This window comes from Puma concolor, chromosome B2, assembly GCF_028749965.1.
Source record: "Puma concolor isolate L17-30 chromosome B2, mPumCon1.1.hap2, whole genome shotgun sequence".
Classification (NCBI taxonomy): domain Eukaryota; kingdom Metazoa; phylum Chordata; class Mammalia; order Carnivora; family Felidae; genus Puma; species Puma concolor.
In genome coordinates, this window is record NC_141671.1 from 65110744 (window position 1) to 65129293 (window position 18550).

At 37.5% G+C, this 18550-nt stretch overlaps 1 protein-coding gene across 6 annotated transcripts in view; it reads left to right on the forward strand.

Moving 5' to 3' along the window:
- Positions 1-18550, forward strand: part of SMAP1 (small ArfGAP 1) — a 251040-nt gene that overhangs the window by 133196 nt on the left and 99294 nt on the right. For 5 of the 6 annotated variants that reach the window (XM_086707184.1, XM_086707188.1, XM_025925397.2 and 2 more), the window contains one exon: positions 8328-8408. The exons of the other annotated variant lie outside the window; for it this stretch is intronic. In XM_086707184.1, the coding sequence (XP_086563310.1) occupies positions 8328-8408 (81 nt within the window). The remainder of the gene's footprint in view (positions 1-8327; positions 8409-18550) is intronic. 6 annotated transcript variants of the gene reach the window in all.

Genomic DNA, 18550 nt, shown 5'->3' on the forward strand with positions numbered 1-18550 from the left:
TTTCATAGTGAGGATGAGATTAGGTTAAAAAAACACAAGACAAAGTATAAGTTATCTTATATCTAAGGTACTTGAGCATTAGTGCATTTAAGGAATATCTAAGGAAGGACAGTTTGAATACTAACTGTGCTAGTTATACTCTTATAAAGAGATGTCATGAGTGACTATGAAGCTTGATATGACTGTTACCCTGATATTAAGTGGCTCCAAATTGCTTTACCTTTACAGCTTTTGTGTCTGATTTTTATAGTTTTTTGGTCTTCTCTTGTTTTAGCTGGTATTTTTTAGTGTTGCTGTTATTATTTTCTTATTTTAAACAAGAGTAAGGGCCTGAAGATTGATGCTGGTTCTCTGTGTAAGGCAGTCATTTAATTTCTTAACCCTTTTAAAAAAAAAAATTTATTTTTTAATTAAAAAAAATATTTTTTAAATATTCATTTTTTGAGATAGAGCAAGCTGGGGAGGGGCAGAGAGAGAAGGAGAGAGAAATCCCAAGGAGGTTCCTCCCTGCTAGCACATAGCCAGATGTGGGGCTTGAACTCAGACTGTGAGATCATGACCTGAGCTGAAACAAAGAGTCAGATGTTTAACCAACTTAAGCCACCCAAGCACACCATTTCTTAACTCTTAAAAAAATAAACTGATACATTTCTTGCCCTTCTGAAACATAAATATTTTAGAGCATTGTGGCAAAATACAGTACAATAAACTATAGGAAAACAGTGCCAAAGGGTTTTGTCATTATTCTATGATACTGCCCCCTCTGCCTGCCAGGCTATTTAATGAGTCTGTGAACTAAGCCCCATAGGAATCCATCATGTAGAGTATGAGAAGCTAAGATGGTACTTCCTTCATACCCAGAGATTTATTTGTAGTCGTAAAAACTGGCTTCAGCTAGCTGTTAATAAATGTGGCATCTGGTCATATATACATGGTGCTTCTGAGAAAGCAGGAAGGGATATATGTGCTGCTTTGTGGAGGGAGCTTATGGTAATTAGGGTATATGGTTTGAGTGCTGTTTGGTACCATAAGTGTGAATTAAGGAAGGAAGGTTAAAGGGAAAATGCAAAGTTTAGATAAGACAAAAACAAAGGAAAATATGTCCCAAGTAGAAATTTTTTGGTACTACAGTCAGTATTGTTTTGTAGCCTTAAAGAGAAAAAAATATATTTTATTTTACTTTATTTTGTACCTTTTTTTATTAAAAAATTTTTTTTAATGTTTATTTATTTTTGAGAGAGAGAGACAGACCGTGAGCAGGGGAGGAGCAGAGAGAGAGGGAGATGCAGAATTCGAAGCAGGCTCCAGGCTCTGAGCTGTCCGTACAGAGCCTGACACGGGACTCAAAACTCACGAACTGTGAGATCATGACCTGAGCTGAAGTCATATGCTTAACTGACTGAGCCACCCAGGTGCCCTATTTTTAAAGTAACTGCATGGTGCTGGGCACCAGTGTGGGTGGGCATAGCATAGCAACCCTCACTCATATCGACCCTCAGTACTTCCCTTCCTCACTCCTGAGATCTGTGCTAGCCTCTCATTTTGAAACTAGTTATAGAATTCAGAGATTGGCTATTGAAGTTCCCTTGGATTGTTCTTCCTTTATTTGTTCATTTCATCATTCAACAAACAAGCATTGAATGTATACTATCTGCAAGGCACTGAGATTGAAATGACAATCTTTGTATAATGCTAGCTTACTCTCAAATATTATCCATATGTAATGTACCCGTACAATGAGCTATATTCTAAAGCACAAAGTAGTATCTGTTATAATAGAAGAATAAAAGTGCTATGGGAACACAAAACTTAGGTAGCATTAGTTAATTTTCACTGGGAGAATTTTTAAAGGAGGTATGTTTGAAATTATCCTGCACAGAAAAGTAGGATTTCAGCAAAGAGAAAATGGGCTGAGTGTTAATGCAGAAAGGATATCTCAGGTTGAAGGGACATTTTATCTCATCTGTGCCAAAGTAAGATAAGGAGGAAAGTGAGTTCAGGTATATTATTTGGTATTTGGGTTTGGTGAGTAGTCCATGAAACTGTCTTGTCTAGTGAGTGTAAAAGGGGACTATACAGCATGGGTAGATGACGAGAAAATAAATGTATGAGGAAATAACTCTTGAAAGGCAAATAGTGATTGTATGGAAGATTTGAGTGCCAGACTTCTGTTTTTGAGTAAGACATGGTTATTGTATTAATTTTCTCTTGTTACTTAACAGATTTCTGGAAATTTAGTGACTTCAAACAGTACAGATTTGTTTTCATACAGTTTTCTGTTAGCTTAGAGTCTGGGCATGGGTTAGCTCAATTCTCAGCTCAGGATGTCACCAAGCTGAAATTAAAGAGTTGGCCAGGGTTGTGGTCTTGTTTGAGGCTCATTGTCTTCCAAGCCCACTATTGTTGTCAGAATTCATTTCTTTGTGGTTGTATGACTAAGGTCCTATGTTCTTGCTGTCAGATGGGGACCACTCTCTGTTCCTGGGGGCCATCCTCTGATTCTTAACAGTTAACCCCATATTATGCATAGCAGCTTATTTCTTCAAGACCATTGAAGAATTTCTCTCACACTTCAATTCTCCTATTTTAGGAAGGGCCCTGCCCCCTTTTAGTGGCTCACCTGATCAGGCTAGGCACACCCAGAATAGTCTCCCCTTTGATTAATCCATCATTAACTATTGGGATCTTAATTACCTCTGCAAATTTCTAACCTTTGTTATGTAACATTCTAGTCAAAAGAGTCCATCATAATCACAGTCCTGCCCATACTTAAGAGAAGGGCATTATATAAGGTATGTATACCAGGGGGTAGGAGTTGGGGTGGCCATCCTAGAATTCTTACCACAGTGGTACACAATGAATCTGACCTCCATGCTTGTTACTTAATTGATTGAGTGATAGGAGAATTTGAAAAACTTTGAGTAAAGAAATCTGTTCTTTCTTCCTCTCCCCTTCTCCTCCCTAACCAGTAGTGAATCACAACTGGAAGCACAGTGATTGAGTTGCTAGAAGATCTAGCAGGTCTTGAGTAGATGGGGCTGAACTCTGCCATATTAATTGCTCTTTTTCATCAGCTTTTCTCTCTCCCTCCTGCCTCTCCCTCACTCTCTTCCCCTCCCTTTTCCACCCTCCCTCTCACTCCCCCACATATATTTTTATATTCACATTATTTATTTGCCATCATAATGATCAGAAACAAAAAGAAAGTCTAGTAGAGCAGTAAAATGTGTAGATAACTGTAGCTATTTAATACTGACTGCTTGACTTCCTTGGTTTTGTCTTGGAGAATAGTTAATAATCTTTGGGAGTTGGTGACTTTAAGATGAGCACTTGCTTGTTGTCATTTCAGTTTATCTTACATATTGCTCACCTCCTTTACCACTTCTTATCTCTCGGAAGCAATCTCTTGAACTCAATTTGAATTTGAATTTGTAGCACACAAAGATTTTAATTCTCCTGTCTGAATTTCACATGAAGTTACTTTTGTAATCAATTGCCATATAATTGAATATTATATAAGAGTTTAAAAACAAAAGTTCACTTGTTTTGTTATGTATGTGTATGTATATAAAGACTAATAGTTAATACAACAGAAGTAAAATTAAATTCATTATTTCAACTTAGAAATTATTATAGAAGTAATGTTTCTCTATTACTATAAAAGTGAGTTAGCACTAGTAATTTTTTAAGCTCTGTTTGTAATTGATGATTATATAGTTATTTAAGATACATGAGTAATTTCAAGGCTGTGAGTTGCAATGAATTTTAGATGTTTTCTATTAGGGATGAGAAACTTAGGTGAATAATAAGGTAGTGAATTAGTATTAGTATAAAATAGCAGTTTCAAGTTGGCTTTCTTTGTTAATTCTTTTCATTATAATTTTAGTTTCCTCATCTGTGGAATAGAAACGATCATGGTCTCTGTATTTCATAGTACTGTAAGAGTTAAATAAGATAAGGCATGCTGCATTTTTAAAAGGGTACCTGGCACACAAATTTAGGATGCTTAATAAATATAACCTATTGTAATGATTATATTGGAGGAAGGTGATAGGAGGTTGGAAGTGACAAATGACTTGAAGCAGGTAGATAATTAAGAAATTTGAATGCGAAAACTTAACTATAAGACTTTAGATCACTGGCACAATTTTGACTTAGAGTTCTTTGATTAATCCCTCCATGCTTTAGTCCGCCCTTTAATTATGGTCTGCCAGTGACTTGATGTGGCAATTAAAGGACTTGTATTTTGAAAGTTTTCCAAAATCGACATTTCAAGTTAGTGTATTTCAAGTTAGTATATTAAAATTTTCAAGTTAGTATATTATGCAAAGATTTTCAAGTTAGTATATTAAAATTTAGGCTGCTTCTACATATTTGGTGGCTATCATTACTTAGTTAAGTTTTATCAAAATCTCTTAAGTGGCCTATTGATGAGTTTAATTGATGTTGTCTTTTGTATGATTTATTTATTGGTTCAATAAGTGTATTTTCAGGTTTTGTGTCAATTATATGGACATTGGGAATCATACTTTTAAGATGATTTCTGGACTCCTGAAACACCTGAGCTTTGCAGTATATTGAGAGCTCATGAGATAGCCATTTGAGAATTGTTATGATAAAATCTCCACTTGGAAAATATATCCAAGAGTTTCCAACGTGAGTTTGAAACAGTATATTGCTAGTGATTAAGCCATAGGGCATTTCCCAGTGGTCTTATGCTTTTCAGTATTTTGGAACACTGGATTTTATTTTATTTTGTTGAAAGAGGTGGTAAGTGTAAAAAAATGGATCAAGAAAATAATGTGATCTTTTCTTGAAAAGGTAAACATTTTGCCTTATGGCCTTCAAATATCATATTGGCATTTTTATAATACTTCATACCTTTCCAAATGTATTTGCTCACCTTATTCTGACAGGTGGGAGTTGGAAACCTGTTTTGCCTGATCAGTTTTTCTTTTGTAGGAGGTGAGTTTATGCAGTTGTATTGCTTTAGGAGTTTCTTCACATACAGCTTACTTTGGTGGTGGCCTAGAGAGAACCTCTGGGCTTAAGAATAATTAAAAGAAAGACTCTAAATCATTTATTCCTGAAGGATATTTTTACTAGGTTCCCACTGTGTATTCTCTCATGGATGGAGGGATTGAACAGGAGAAGGGTAAGGAATAGAGGGACATTCAGTCATAACAACTGAATTTACTGACACTGCCAATTTCCAGCAAAATTTTCTAAGGTCCAAGTCTTGTTCATTCTCTCTATAAAAATACCACAATCCAGTGAAATGGTGCTAATGTGTAGTTAAAAAATAAATTCTGTTTTGACAGTAAATGTAGATAACTTAATATGAGATTTCAGAATAGTATGTTAGCAAGCAGCAAACTTACAAAGGACAACAATAACTGCTGAGATCGAGCCTCTTTTTGGTTCATCCTCTGAGATGCTCCCTTTCTCTTTTTTTGGTTTCCTTTAACATTCAGAAATATTTATATAATGTAATGTGTAGGAACTATATAAAGCTTCTAATTAAGGATATTGAGTGATCCGATTTGCATTTGAGAATGTCATAGTTTGGAGAAGAGTAAGACTTGGGACAAGGAGGCCAGTTAGGACTAATCTAGGTGACAGATGATGCTACTTTCCTATTAGGGTGCTTAGTGATGATGGCAAGAAGTAGTTTTAAGAGATTTGGAACACTTGAGAATATCTAGTTTTCTTTGCCTCTGTATTTCCCCCCCCTGACACTCCCCCCCCCCTTTTTTTTGTTCTCCCTCATCTATCTCTATGTTCTTTGGTGTCTCTTGCTTCTGATTGTCAATATTTGACCTCTGTTTCCTCATTCCTTGCTCATATAATGTATTTTAACCCTGCTCATTGAAGAGAAAAGAAAAGAAAAAAAAAAAGAGAGAGAGAGAGAGCCAAACCATAAAAGACCCTTAAAAACTGAGAATAAACTGAGGATTGATGGGGGGGGGGGGGTGGGAGGGAGGGGAAGATGGGTGATTGGGCATTGAGGAGGGCACCTGTTGGGATGAGCACTGGGTGTTGTATGGAAACCAATTTGACAATAAATTTCATTAAAAAATTTTTTAAAAAGTGAACTTTATTGAAGATAAAATTTATGTGTAGTAAAAGACAGATAATTTAAGATAGAGTTCATTGACTTTTGAAATATATATACCTTTCTGTAACCACCATAGAGGGCATATGTAATCTTTCCTTTCTAAAAGGTTCCTTACTGCCTCTTATTTCCCACCCCTGGCCCAGGTAACCATTGATGTACTTTTTTTCACTTTACATTATATTTGTCTTTGCTGGAGTTTCATATGAATGGTATCATATGTATGTACTCTTTGGTGTGTGATGTCTTTCTTTTGGTATATTTCTGAAATTCATCCCTGTTTTTGTGAGTACTATTAGACCATTCTTTTTTTATTGGCAAATAATAATTCATTTTATGGGTATACCACAGTTTGTTTATTTGTTTACCTGTTAATTTGTCCATTGATATTTCAAGTGTCTTTCCTACTGAAAAACTCTCTCTGTGTCTTTCTAGCTGAAACATAGTATTAAAGCTTTTTTAGGAGGGAGCATTAAAATGCTTTCTTAAGTTACTGCTATTTATTTTAATGTTTTATTTTTGAGAGAGAGATTGAGAGAGAGAGAGAGTGCAAGTGGGGTAGGGGCAGAGAGAGAAGGAGACACAGAATCTGAAGCAGGCTCCAGGCTCCAAGCTGTCAGCAGAGAGCCCAATGCAGGGCTCAAGTTCAGGAACTGTGAAATTGTGACCTAAGCAGAAGTCGGGTACTTAGCCGACTGAGCCACCCAAGTGCCCCTAATTACTGTTATTTATTAAATAGTTTTATATTCCTACTTCTGAGTTTTAAAAGTGGCCAAATCAGTCAGAAGGAGAACAAACACTTTTATAACGAATTACCTTGAATTAGTAACCCTTGACATGCTAAATATATACTATTTCTCTTTTATATTTTTGTATTTAGCTATTACAGGAGTTTGGGGGCAAAGAGGTCTTTATGGTACAGGCTATCATCTTAAGTGCATTTGTGTGCTTTTTTATCTGTTATTTTCTACATAAAGTGGCAATTAAAGATATCTAGCAAGTAAATGTCCAATAGGATAAAGTAGCTTTGAAGCCAGGGTTTAAGGTGCCTTTTATCTTTTAAAATCTTTTCTTCTGTGTGTAATTTCCATTAGTAGTTACTAAATGGTTAGTTTGCACAATTACAACAGAGCCAACAAGCAGTGTTCAAGGAAAAAAAAACCCTAAAGTTTATGGTCTTGGGTTGTGATTCAAGAATTACAACCGTAACTTAATAACAAGCAAATTGAATGAGGACTTATCTCCCAATGTTATTTTGACATTATGTAATAACCTTTCTGTAATAGCACCTTTTATTTTAAACAGTTCCTTAGAGGCACTGTTGATATGATAGGGCAATATATACAGATGTCAGTTTTATGGCTCCAGAGATCTACTATGCATTTGGTAAACATATTTCAGTTACATTTTGGCAGTAAAGAGAGCAGGAAGATAATGCTTCCATTAAAGTGATCAACTATGCATGTAGAAATTGGGTAGGAAGATGTGTGAAAAGGCTTTCAGATGAAATGCATTTTCATATATAAATTGCCTCTGCTGCATATGTAACTGTCTCATAATGCTTTAGGGTAATTCAGCAAATACAGCACTGGAAATGGTGTTTGTACATACTGATCTTAAAGAAGGAAGTGTATAAATTGCTTTATGATAAGTCCTGCTGCTGCTTAGCTGTTATATTGCATTAACCCACTCTTTTATCCCAGACTTTTTTCTTTTCTTAAACAGCTGATTAAAACTAATTAACTTACTATTTCAGCACTGTTTTATTTTCCATTCTTAAAATAGTTATTACAAGTAAAAGCAGAAGTTCATTTGTGTTTTTCTGCTACGTGAAACAATGTGTCTTCATCCTCAGAGCATTAGTATTTCAAAAGTAATGTTGAGTAAAAGTTTACTATCTGAGAAGCTTAATTATTTTTCAGATACTTATGGTATGATCATACCTGAGTACATATTAAATTTTGTATCATAGCGAACTCTGTTTTAAATCACACATTATTCTGTAATAAATACTTACATTTTTAGAAACTTCACATGGGAATTTTAAAAAAAGCAAAAATATTCTCTTCTTGATGCATTATTTCTCTTGGTTAACATACTTCTAAGTGCTTTTATATCTCAGAAATAGGTAGGTTTTGTTTTTTCCTGTGCCTGTCAGTTCTATTACCTTCTTTTCATTTTGTTCTTCTGACTTTTCATCTGCATTCCACAGATTTCCTCCTCTGATGCTCCTCTTCAGCCTTTGGTGTCCTCTCCTTCTCTACAATCTGCTGTTGAGAAAAACAAATTGGAGGTATGGTAGTGTTCTAGCCAGCTGCATTATGTAGTGTTCAGTGGTAAATAAGCTTTCTTTTGCTGTGTGTCATAATTTGGGAGTGGTGTAATAGTTGTTTATATTTTGAGTGGTCTCCAGTATTAAATATATTAAATATAACAATTTCTAGAATATTTTCCTATGCCACCAGTAGGATTAAAGAAGTTTGATCCGTTTCATTTCAAAATGACAGATTTATTGGTACTATAGATATAGCTCAACATTTAAGAACTAATTTTTTTGTTGTTGTTTGCATTACTACTTTATACTTCTAGGATTTTTTTTATAGTTGCTGTTGAATTCTTTGATCTATTAAAAAAGTCTTTCATTGAAAATGTTTTCTTTAGAAGATTCTATTGTTTTAAGCATTTGAAGAAAGTGTCAAGTTTCTTTTTTTAAGCAATAGTAGCCATCATTCAGATACAGTAATGTAGATAATATAGAGTTATGACTATGGAATCATCAGTGATAAACGTTAGAATATGTTTGTGGTAGGCATGGTTAGAGTGAATGGTAATGATTCCTAATGAGGAAAACATAACTTTACAGAAGTTTCTTATGCAGTATCATTTTTGTGCTGTGATTGACATTCACTCACTATGCTCTTTAATACAGGAGGCATACTTTTGAAATATCTTTAATTCTTAATAAACATTAGCTATAAGGATTAGGATGCATTCTAAGTAGAGAAAGCATCTTGTGAAAAAAACCCTGTGGGCAGAGTGGGTTGTTTAGAGATTTGTAAGTAGATGGCATAGCTAGAACATGCATAGGATAGGGAGAGAAGTGAGAGAGCAGCTCACTTCTGAGCCTTCTGAATGATTTTGGTCTTCACTCTGAAGGCCCTGATACTACAATGATGAACTTTAAGGGTGGAAAAGGTAACAGGATCTGATTTTCTTGTCTTCACATTGTTCCTCATATCTGTGGAGAATAAATTATGTGTTGATGGGTGTGGAAAAAGCTTGAGAACTTGCTTTAATCCATGAATAAAATGATGATGGGAGCATGTGCTAAAATGGAGGGAAAGAGAATAAAAAGGCGAGTGTAGTTTTAAGAGATTCTGAGAAGATGGAATCCATGGGATTTAGTAATGAATAGATTGTGACGGTACTTTGGGAAGCCTTGATGGCTTCCAGTTTCTGGCTTGAGTATCTCAGTACATGATGGTTCTATCCGGGGAGAAAGGGATACAAGCTGAGGGTGAGGAACAGGTTTGTGGAGAACAGAGGCAAGGGGATGAATTAGAAGTTGGATATGACTGTGGGACATCCAGGTATCTAGTAGGTAGTTGAATATATAGGTCTATAGCCCAGAGGAAAGATCTAGGCTGGGGGAAGTGGGAATAGATAGAGAGGGATTGAGAGGATGATTAAGATTATAAAGCAGCCCAGGGAGAGTGTGTTGAGTGATAAGAGGAAAGTTCTGAGAATAGAAAGCTGGGTACACTTGAACTTAAGAGTTAGCAAAGGGAATTCACAAGGAGTCTGTAGGGGACAGTTTTAGAGCATGAAGTACATGGTTGGAGTGTTGTAGGTACTTACTAGGTCAGCACACAGACCCAGGAAAGAAGCACTCTAGGAGTATGGATGTTACCATGAGAAAGTGGAAGAATGTCAGAGGCAAATTTTGCCTTTTCAAAATTTGCTCTGAAACTATGCTTTCATGTAAGAAAAAGAGTGGAAATCCTGAATATACCTTTGTACTGTGGTTCCTACCTGCAAGTCTTAGAAAGCAGTGGACATTGGTGTTTCAAGATGGTGGCATAGGAAGACCTGGAACTCCCCTTTTCCCACGACACAACAAATCTACAACTACACATAGAACAATTTTCTCCAAAAAAGACACTAAAACTAGCTGAACAGCTCCTTCACAACAAAGGACAAAAAGGCCGCATTGAGATAGGTAGGTGAGGCAGAGACATGGAGCCACCCCTGGTGCTGTGATCCACAGGTGAAAGGGATCTCACAAATATGAAGAACATCCCTGAGGAGTGAGGAGTGAGTCCTATATCAGACACCCCAACCCTTAGGACCTGCACTGGGGAGATGAGTCCGCAAAACATCTGGCTTTGGAAACCAACAGGTCTTATGTCCAGGATACCCAGAAAACTGTAGGAAAGTATGACTCTACTCTTAAAGGGCATATGAACAGTGACTCACTTGTCCTAGAACCCAGTGCAAAAGGAGCAAGTTGAAAAAGAAGCTCCTAGACCATATGTGAAAGAGATTTATTGCCTAATTTTAAAGTGTCTGTTAGAAGGACAGGGGTCAGTTGGATCTCTCTTTGAAGACAGGTACTAGGCAGAACCATTTTTGTACTACCTCTACCTTGCCAGTGCTGCTCGCCCTGCTCTTCTACACCCCCACAGTCCCACCCTACCAAATTGGATGGGTTGGTTCTTCCTGGGCTGGTGCTGTCCTGTGACCCTGCTAAAGCCAAGAAACGCATGCATTTCACACAGGGGTCACCCCTTGAATGCCTGGCTCTGGTGGCCAGTGGGCCTTGCATTTTTGATCCTTACGGAACTGAAACAAATTGGAGGCACAATTTGTGGCAGGCTATCCCCCGCCCACCCCCCCCACCCCCCCATACATAGGGCACTACACAAACAGCTGACTGAAACATGCTCTCGGTCTTCCTATGACCACTCCTTCAATACTAGGAGAGGTCACTATTTTTCCTAATAGAAACGAACTGAGAATTAGGCAAATGAGGAAATGGGAATATGCTCCAAAAAAAGAATATGGTAACATTTTAGGGGGAAAAAAATCTTAATGGCGATAAGTAATTTACCTGATAAAGAATTCAAAGTAATAGTCATAAAGATGTTCATTGATATTGGGAGAATAATGGATGAAGGCAGAGAATTTCAACAAAGAGATAGAAAATATTAGAAAATACCAAATGGAAGTCACAGAGCTGAGCCAAGGAATTAACATGACAGAATAGTAGGGGGACCCAGTGCTTGCTTTGTCCCTCGAAAGCTAGATAAATATCAAATCAATCTGAACACCCGGGAAACCGATCTGAGGAATCACAAAACAAACTGCACAACTAGAGGGAGAGAAGAGTTCATATCATGGAAGGTAGTAGGTGTAGAGACTTGATGTGGTGGAGAAAAGAATTGCCAGTACTGTGGAGGTGAGGGAGCCCTGATCGGGGAAAAAGGGGAGAGAGAGCAAGAGTGCAAGCAGGGTTCAGGGCATTGCACAAGAAAAACACTTCCCCGAAACTATTGACAGGGAAAATGAGAAGGGCTGATTACTGCAAGTTTTTACAAGCAGCAGAGCTCAAACTCTGAAGTTTTAGAAATCCGAGCCATCACTGGGGTGGAGCCTGACAGGTGTACAGGGGCTCCTGTGTAGAAGGAGGGCAGAAGCCCAAGAGCAGGCAGTGTGGTCTGAGGATCCCCTGGGTTGCTCTGGGAGAGTATAGTTCCCCTTCTTGGAGTGCACTTGGGAAAGGTGGCACTGCCTGTCAGGGGACAAAATAGCCGGTGGGTGCCATTGATCTGCTCCATTTATTAGCATAGAACAGAGGCATCTGCTGAGGGCAGCTAACCTGGATGCTGACTTTTTCTGTGCTATACGATGAATTCCAAGCCCCTGCACGTTGTTGGGACTGCCCTTTTGGGACAAACTGGCACCAGCCACAGGGTGATAAGACCCTCCCCCAGATGATGCATGGGTCTGTGCCATCCCAGGTTACTAAAATCTGGAGTTTTGAAACTCAGCTCATGTACCAGAGATAAAACACAGGAGCACTGCACCACTGGGTGGGCAGATGGCTAGAGTGAAAGCAGGAATCTGAGGGATGCTTGGGACACACAAGGGGAGATTGTTCACTCATCTGTGAAGGCTTCCTAAACAGCAGCGGGCATAAACTTCCCTCTCTGGGGACAAGAGAGTTGGCTGACACCATTTTTACCCCTGCCCATGAGCACAGATGGATTTCAGTGAGCAGGACAGCGCCCATAGTGGAGGCTTGAGCCGCTTACACCAAACCTTGTCCCCCTGAGCTGTGTAGGTGCTTTTTTAACCTGAGCAAGTATGCCTGAGACTCAGAGCAGCAGGCCTCTCCCCCAGAAGACTAGCATAACTGCCTTCCTCTGCCCCCCCACTGCACACACCCAGTCTACTGACCATGGAGTGCTGCAAAGCTTTAGCTCTAGGCAAAATAGAACCTAGCCTCTTTTAACAAGCAGACCAAAACACACCTACTTAAAAATCACCACACACACAGTGGACAAGGTCCAAACACTCCCCATTGTAAGCAAGGAGAAACTCTGCAGAGGACTGACCCAAAGGAAAGAATAGCCAAAACACAATAGCACGGTGTACACAGCATACACCAGAACAACTTCCTGAAGCACCAGGCCCTGGACAGTATATGACCTCTTCTTAACATAGCCATTACTCTCAGGAACAGGAAGCATAACAGGCTTTCCTAAAACACAGAAGACAGAGACCTGGACAAAATGTCATGATGGAGGAATTCATCCCCAAAGAAAGAACAAGAAGAACAAGATCATGGCCAGGGATCTAATCAAAATAGATATAAGTAATATGCCTAAACTAGAATTTAAAACAACAATCATAAGGATAGTAGCTGGGCCAGAGGAAAGCATAAAAGACAGAGATAAAAGACTTATAAACTAGTCTGGCCGAAATAAAAAAAAAATGCTATAGCCAAGAAACAGAGGAATCAAAGAGTTATATAGAAGATAAAAATATGGAAAATAAATGAAGATGAAAAGAAGGAAGGAAAAATACTGGATAACATTCATATCATAGGAGTCCCAGAAGAAGAAGAGGGGGGAAAAAAGAGAAAGTGTATTTGAGGAAATTATAGCTGAAAATTTCCCTAATCTGGGGAAGGAAACAGATTTCCAAATCCAGGAGGCACAGACAACTCCCATAAAAATCAATAAAAGGAGACTAAGACCAAGAAATATCGTAGTAAAATTTACAAAATACAGAGATAAGGAAAGAATTCTGAAAGCAGTAAAGGGAAAGCAATCCCTAAACTACAAGGGAAGACAAATAAGGTTAGCAGCAGATCTCTTCATAGAAACTTGGCAGGCCAGAAGGGAGTGGCATGACATATTCAGCATACTGAATGGGAAAAATATGCAGCCAAAAAGACTTTATCCAGCAAGCCTGTCATTCAGAATAGAGGAGAGATAAAGAATTTTCCGGACAAACAAAAACTGAAGGAGTTTGTGAGCACTAAACCAGCACTGTAAGAAATATTAAAGGGGACTCTTTGAGTGGGAAAGTCCAAAAGCAACAAAGACTAGGAAAGAACACAGAAAATATCCAGAAACACTGACTTTACATGTACTACAATGACACTGAATTCATATGTATCAGGAGTCAATCTGAATGTAAATGGACTAAATGCTCCAATCAAAAGACATAAGAATGGATAAAAAAATAAGACCCATCTATATGCTGCCTACAGGAGATTCATTTTAGACCCAAAGACACCTCCAGATTGAAAGTGAGGGGATGGACAATCATTTATCATGCTAATGGACCTCAAAAGAAAGCCGGATTAGACATACATATAGAAGACAAACTAGAATTTATTTTTTTTATTAAATTAAAATTTAATAATTTAAAATTATTAATGACCGAGCCATCAGCCCAGAGCCTGACGCGGGGCTCGAACTCCCGGACCGCGAGATCGTGACCTGGCTGAAGTCGGACGCTCAACAGACTGCGCCACCCAGGCGCCCCTAGAATTTAAACCAAAGACTGTAATAAGATGAAGAAAGGCACTATATCATAATAAAGGGGTCTATCCAACAAGAATTAAATCTAATTACAACTAATCTAATTGTAGATATTTATGCCCCCAACTTGGAAGCACCCAAATATATGTCATTTAATAACAAACATAAAGAAACTCACTGATAATAATACAATAATAGTAGGACACTTTATCACCTCACAGTAATGGACAAATAATCTAAGCAGAAAATCAGCAAGGAAACAATGCCTTTAAATGACACACTGGATCAGATGGCCTCAATAGATATATCAAGAACATTACATTAGCAGCAGGATACACATTCTTCTTGAGTGCGCATTCACCAGAGTAGATCACATACTGGGTTACAAATCAGACCTCAATAAGGACAAAAAGATTGAGATCATACCATGCGTATTTTCAGAACACAATACTATCAAACATGAAGACACCCACAAGAAAACACTTGGAAAAACCACAAATACATGGAGGTTAAAGAATATTCTACTAAAGAATGAATGTGTTAACCATGAAATTAAAGAAGAAAATTTTAAAAGTACATGGAAACAAATGAAAATGAAAACATAAGAGTCCAAAACCTTTGAGATGAAGTAAAAGCAGTCATAAGAGAGAAGTATATGGCAACATAAGTTTTTATGTCAAAAAACAAGAAAAGTCTCAAATACACAATCTAACCTTACACCTTTAAAAGAGCTAGAAAAAGAAAAGCAAGTAAAGCCTAAAGCCAGCAGAAGAAAGGAAATAATATAGATTAGAGCAGAAATAAATGTTGTAGAAACAACAAAACAGTAGAACAGATCAACAAAACTAGGAGCTGGTTTTTTGAAAAAAATTAATAGAATTCAAAAAGAAAAGAGAAAGGACCCCAAAAAATAAAATCACAAATGAAAGAGAGCTCACAACCAACACCACAGTAATACAAACAATATTAAGAGAATATTATAAAAAATGATATGCCAATAAATTGGGCAATCTGAATGAAATGGATAAATTCCTAGAAACATAAAAACTGTCAATACTGAAACAGGAAGAAATAGAAAATTTGAACAGACTCATACCCAGCAAAGAAATGGAATCTGTGATCAAAAATCTCCCAGCAAACAAAAGTCCAGGGCCAGATGGCTTCCCAGGGGAATTCTCCCAAACATTTAAAGAAGAGTTAATACCTATTCTTCTCAAATTGTTCCAAAAAATTAAAATGGAAGGAAAACTTCCAAACTCATTCTACAAGGCCAGCATTACCTTGATTCCAAAACCAGACAAAGACCCCAATAAAAAGGAAAATTACAGGTCAATTTCCCTGATGCATGGTGCAGAAATTCTCAACAAGCTACTAGGAAAATCGAATCCAGTAGTACATTAAAAGAATTATTCACCACAACCAAGTGTGATTTATTCCTGGTCTGCAAGGATGGTTCAGTATTCACAAATCAGTCAGTATGGTACACCACATTAGTAAAAAAAAAAAAGAGTAAGAACCATATGATCCTCTCAATAGATACAGAAAAAGCATTTGACAAAATACAGCATTGATTCTTGATAAAAACTCTCAACAAAGTAGGGATAGAGGAAACATACCTCAATATCATAAAGGCTATATACAAAAGACCCACAGCTAATATCATTCTCAATGGGGAAAAACTGAGAACTTTTCTCCTGTGGTCAGGAACAAGACAGGGATTTCCACTGTCACCATTGTCATTTAACTTGGTATTGGAAGTGCTAGCCGCAGCAGTTAGACAACAGAAAGAAAGAAAATCCATCCACATCGTCAAGGAAGAAGTCAAACTTTCACTATTCACAGATGACATGATACTCTATGTAAAAATTCTGAAAGGCCACCAAAAAGTTGCTAGAACTAATACATGAAGTCTGCAAAGACACAAGGATACAAAATCAACATACAGAAATTGGTTGCATTTCTATATACCAATAATGAAGCAGTAGAAAGAGAAATCAAGGAATCAGTCCCATTTACAATTGCACCAAAAACCATAAGATACCTAACAATAAACCTAATCAAAGAGGTAAAAAGATCTGTACTCTGAAAACTGTAGAACACTTATGAATGAAATTGAAGAAGACACGAAGAAATGGAAAAACATTCCATGCTCATGGATTAGAAGAACAAACATTGTTAAAATGTCTGTATTACCCAAAGCAATCTGCACATTTAATGCAATCCCCATCAAAATACCACCAACATTTTTCACAGAGATGGAACACACAATCCTAAAATTTGTATGGGACTACAGGAGACCCCAAATAGACAAAATCAATCTTGAAAAAGAAAAGCAGAGCTGGAGGCATTACAATTCCGACTTCAAGCTATATTACAAAGCTATAGTCATCAAGACAGTATGGACTGGCACAAAAAATAGACACATAGATCAGTGGAGTAGAATAGAAAACCCAGAAATGGACCCACAACTATCTGGCCAACTCATTTTCAACAAAGCAGGAAAGAATATCCAATGGAAAAAACACAGTTTGTTCAACAAAGGGTGTTGGGAAAACTGGACAGTGACATGCAGAAAAATGAAACTGGACCACTTTCTTACACCATTCACAAAAATAAACTCAAAATGGATGAAAGACCTACATGTGAGACAGGAAACCATCAAACTCCTAGAAGAGAACACAGGCAGCAACCTCTTTGACCTCAGCTGCAGCAGTTTCTTAATAGACATGTTGCTGAAGGCAAGGGAAACAAAAGCAAACATGAACTCTTGGCGTTTTATCAAGATAAAAAGCTTCACACAACGAAGGAAACAGTCAAATAAAAGGTAGCCTACAGAATGGGAGAAGATATTTGCAAATGACGTATCTGATAAAGGGTTAGTATTCAAAATGTATAAAGAACTTACCAAACTCAACACCAAAGAAACAGACAATCCAGTTAAGAAATGGGCAGAAGACACGAGTCAACTTTTTTCCAAAGATATCCAGGAAGGTGTTGTTAACAACACAGGAAGCAACAGATGTTGTCAAGGATTCAGAGAAAGGGGAACCATCTTGCATTGTTGGTGGGAATGCAAACTGGTGCAGCCCCTTTGGAAAACATTATGAAGGTTCCTCAGAAAGTTAAAAATAGAACTGTCATACAACCCAGCAATTGCAGTAGTAGGTATTTACCCAAAGGATACAAAAATACAGATTTGAAGGAGCGCGTGCACCCTGATGTGTATAGCAACATACCAACAATAACCTAATTATGGACAGAGCCCAAATGTCCATCAACTGTTGAATGGATAAAGAAGGTATCTTGTGTATACACACACACACACACACACACACACACACACACACACACACACACACTGGAATATTACTCAGCCATCAAAATGAATAAAATCTTGCCATTTGCAATGATGTAAATGGAGCTAGAATGTATTATGCTAAGTGAAACAAGTCTGTCAGAGAAAGACAAATACCATATGATTCCAGTCATATGTAGAATGTAAGAAACAAGACAGATGAACATAGGGGAAAGAGGGGAAAAAAAGAGAGCGAGGCAAACCATAAGAGACTCTTAATGGTTTATAGAGAACATACTTAGGGTTGATAGAAGGGAAGTCAGGGGATGGGCTAGATGGGTGATGGGTATTAAGGAATATAGTTGTTGTGATGAGCACTGCATGTTATATATAAGTGATGAAATAATAAATTCTACTCACTAAGCCAATTACACTGTATGTTAACTAACTAGAATTTTAATTAAAACTTGAAGTAAGTAGGAAAAAAGGAAGTCACAAAGCTGAAGAGTACAATAACAACTAAAAAATATACTAGAGGGAATCAACAACAGAATAGGGTAAAGCAGAAGAATGGATCAAGGATCAGTGACCTGGCAGACAAGAGAGTGGAACTTGGCCAAAAGCAGCAAAAAGAAATGTTTTTTTAAATGAAAATAACTTAAAGGCCTTATGGGACAACATCAGTTACCCTCACCACCGAATAACAGTCACATTTTGAAGGTCACAGAAAGAGGAGAGCTAAAGGGACAGAAAACTTATTTGGAGAAATAATGGCTGAAAACCTTGCTAAACCTGGGAGGAAAACTACCCATACAGATTCAGGAAGCCCAGGGAGTTCCAAGTAAAAGTCTAAGCCCAAGAGATCTCTGGCAACACATAGGAATTAAAATGTTAAATTAAACTGTTAAAACCTAAAGAAAGACTCATGGGAAGATGGTGGAGTAGGAAGATCCTGAGCTCATCTCCCATGGAAACACGAAGGCTGGATGTACGTATAAAGCAACTCTCTGAGAATGACCTGAATACTAGCATAATGGCTATTATACAACTAAAGATATCTGTAAAAGACTTGTCAAAAGAGTAAGA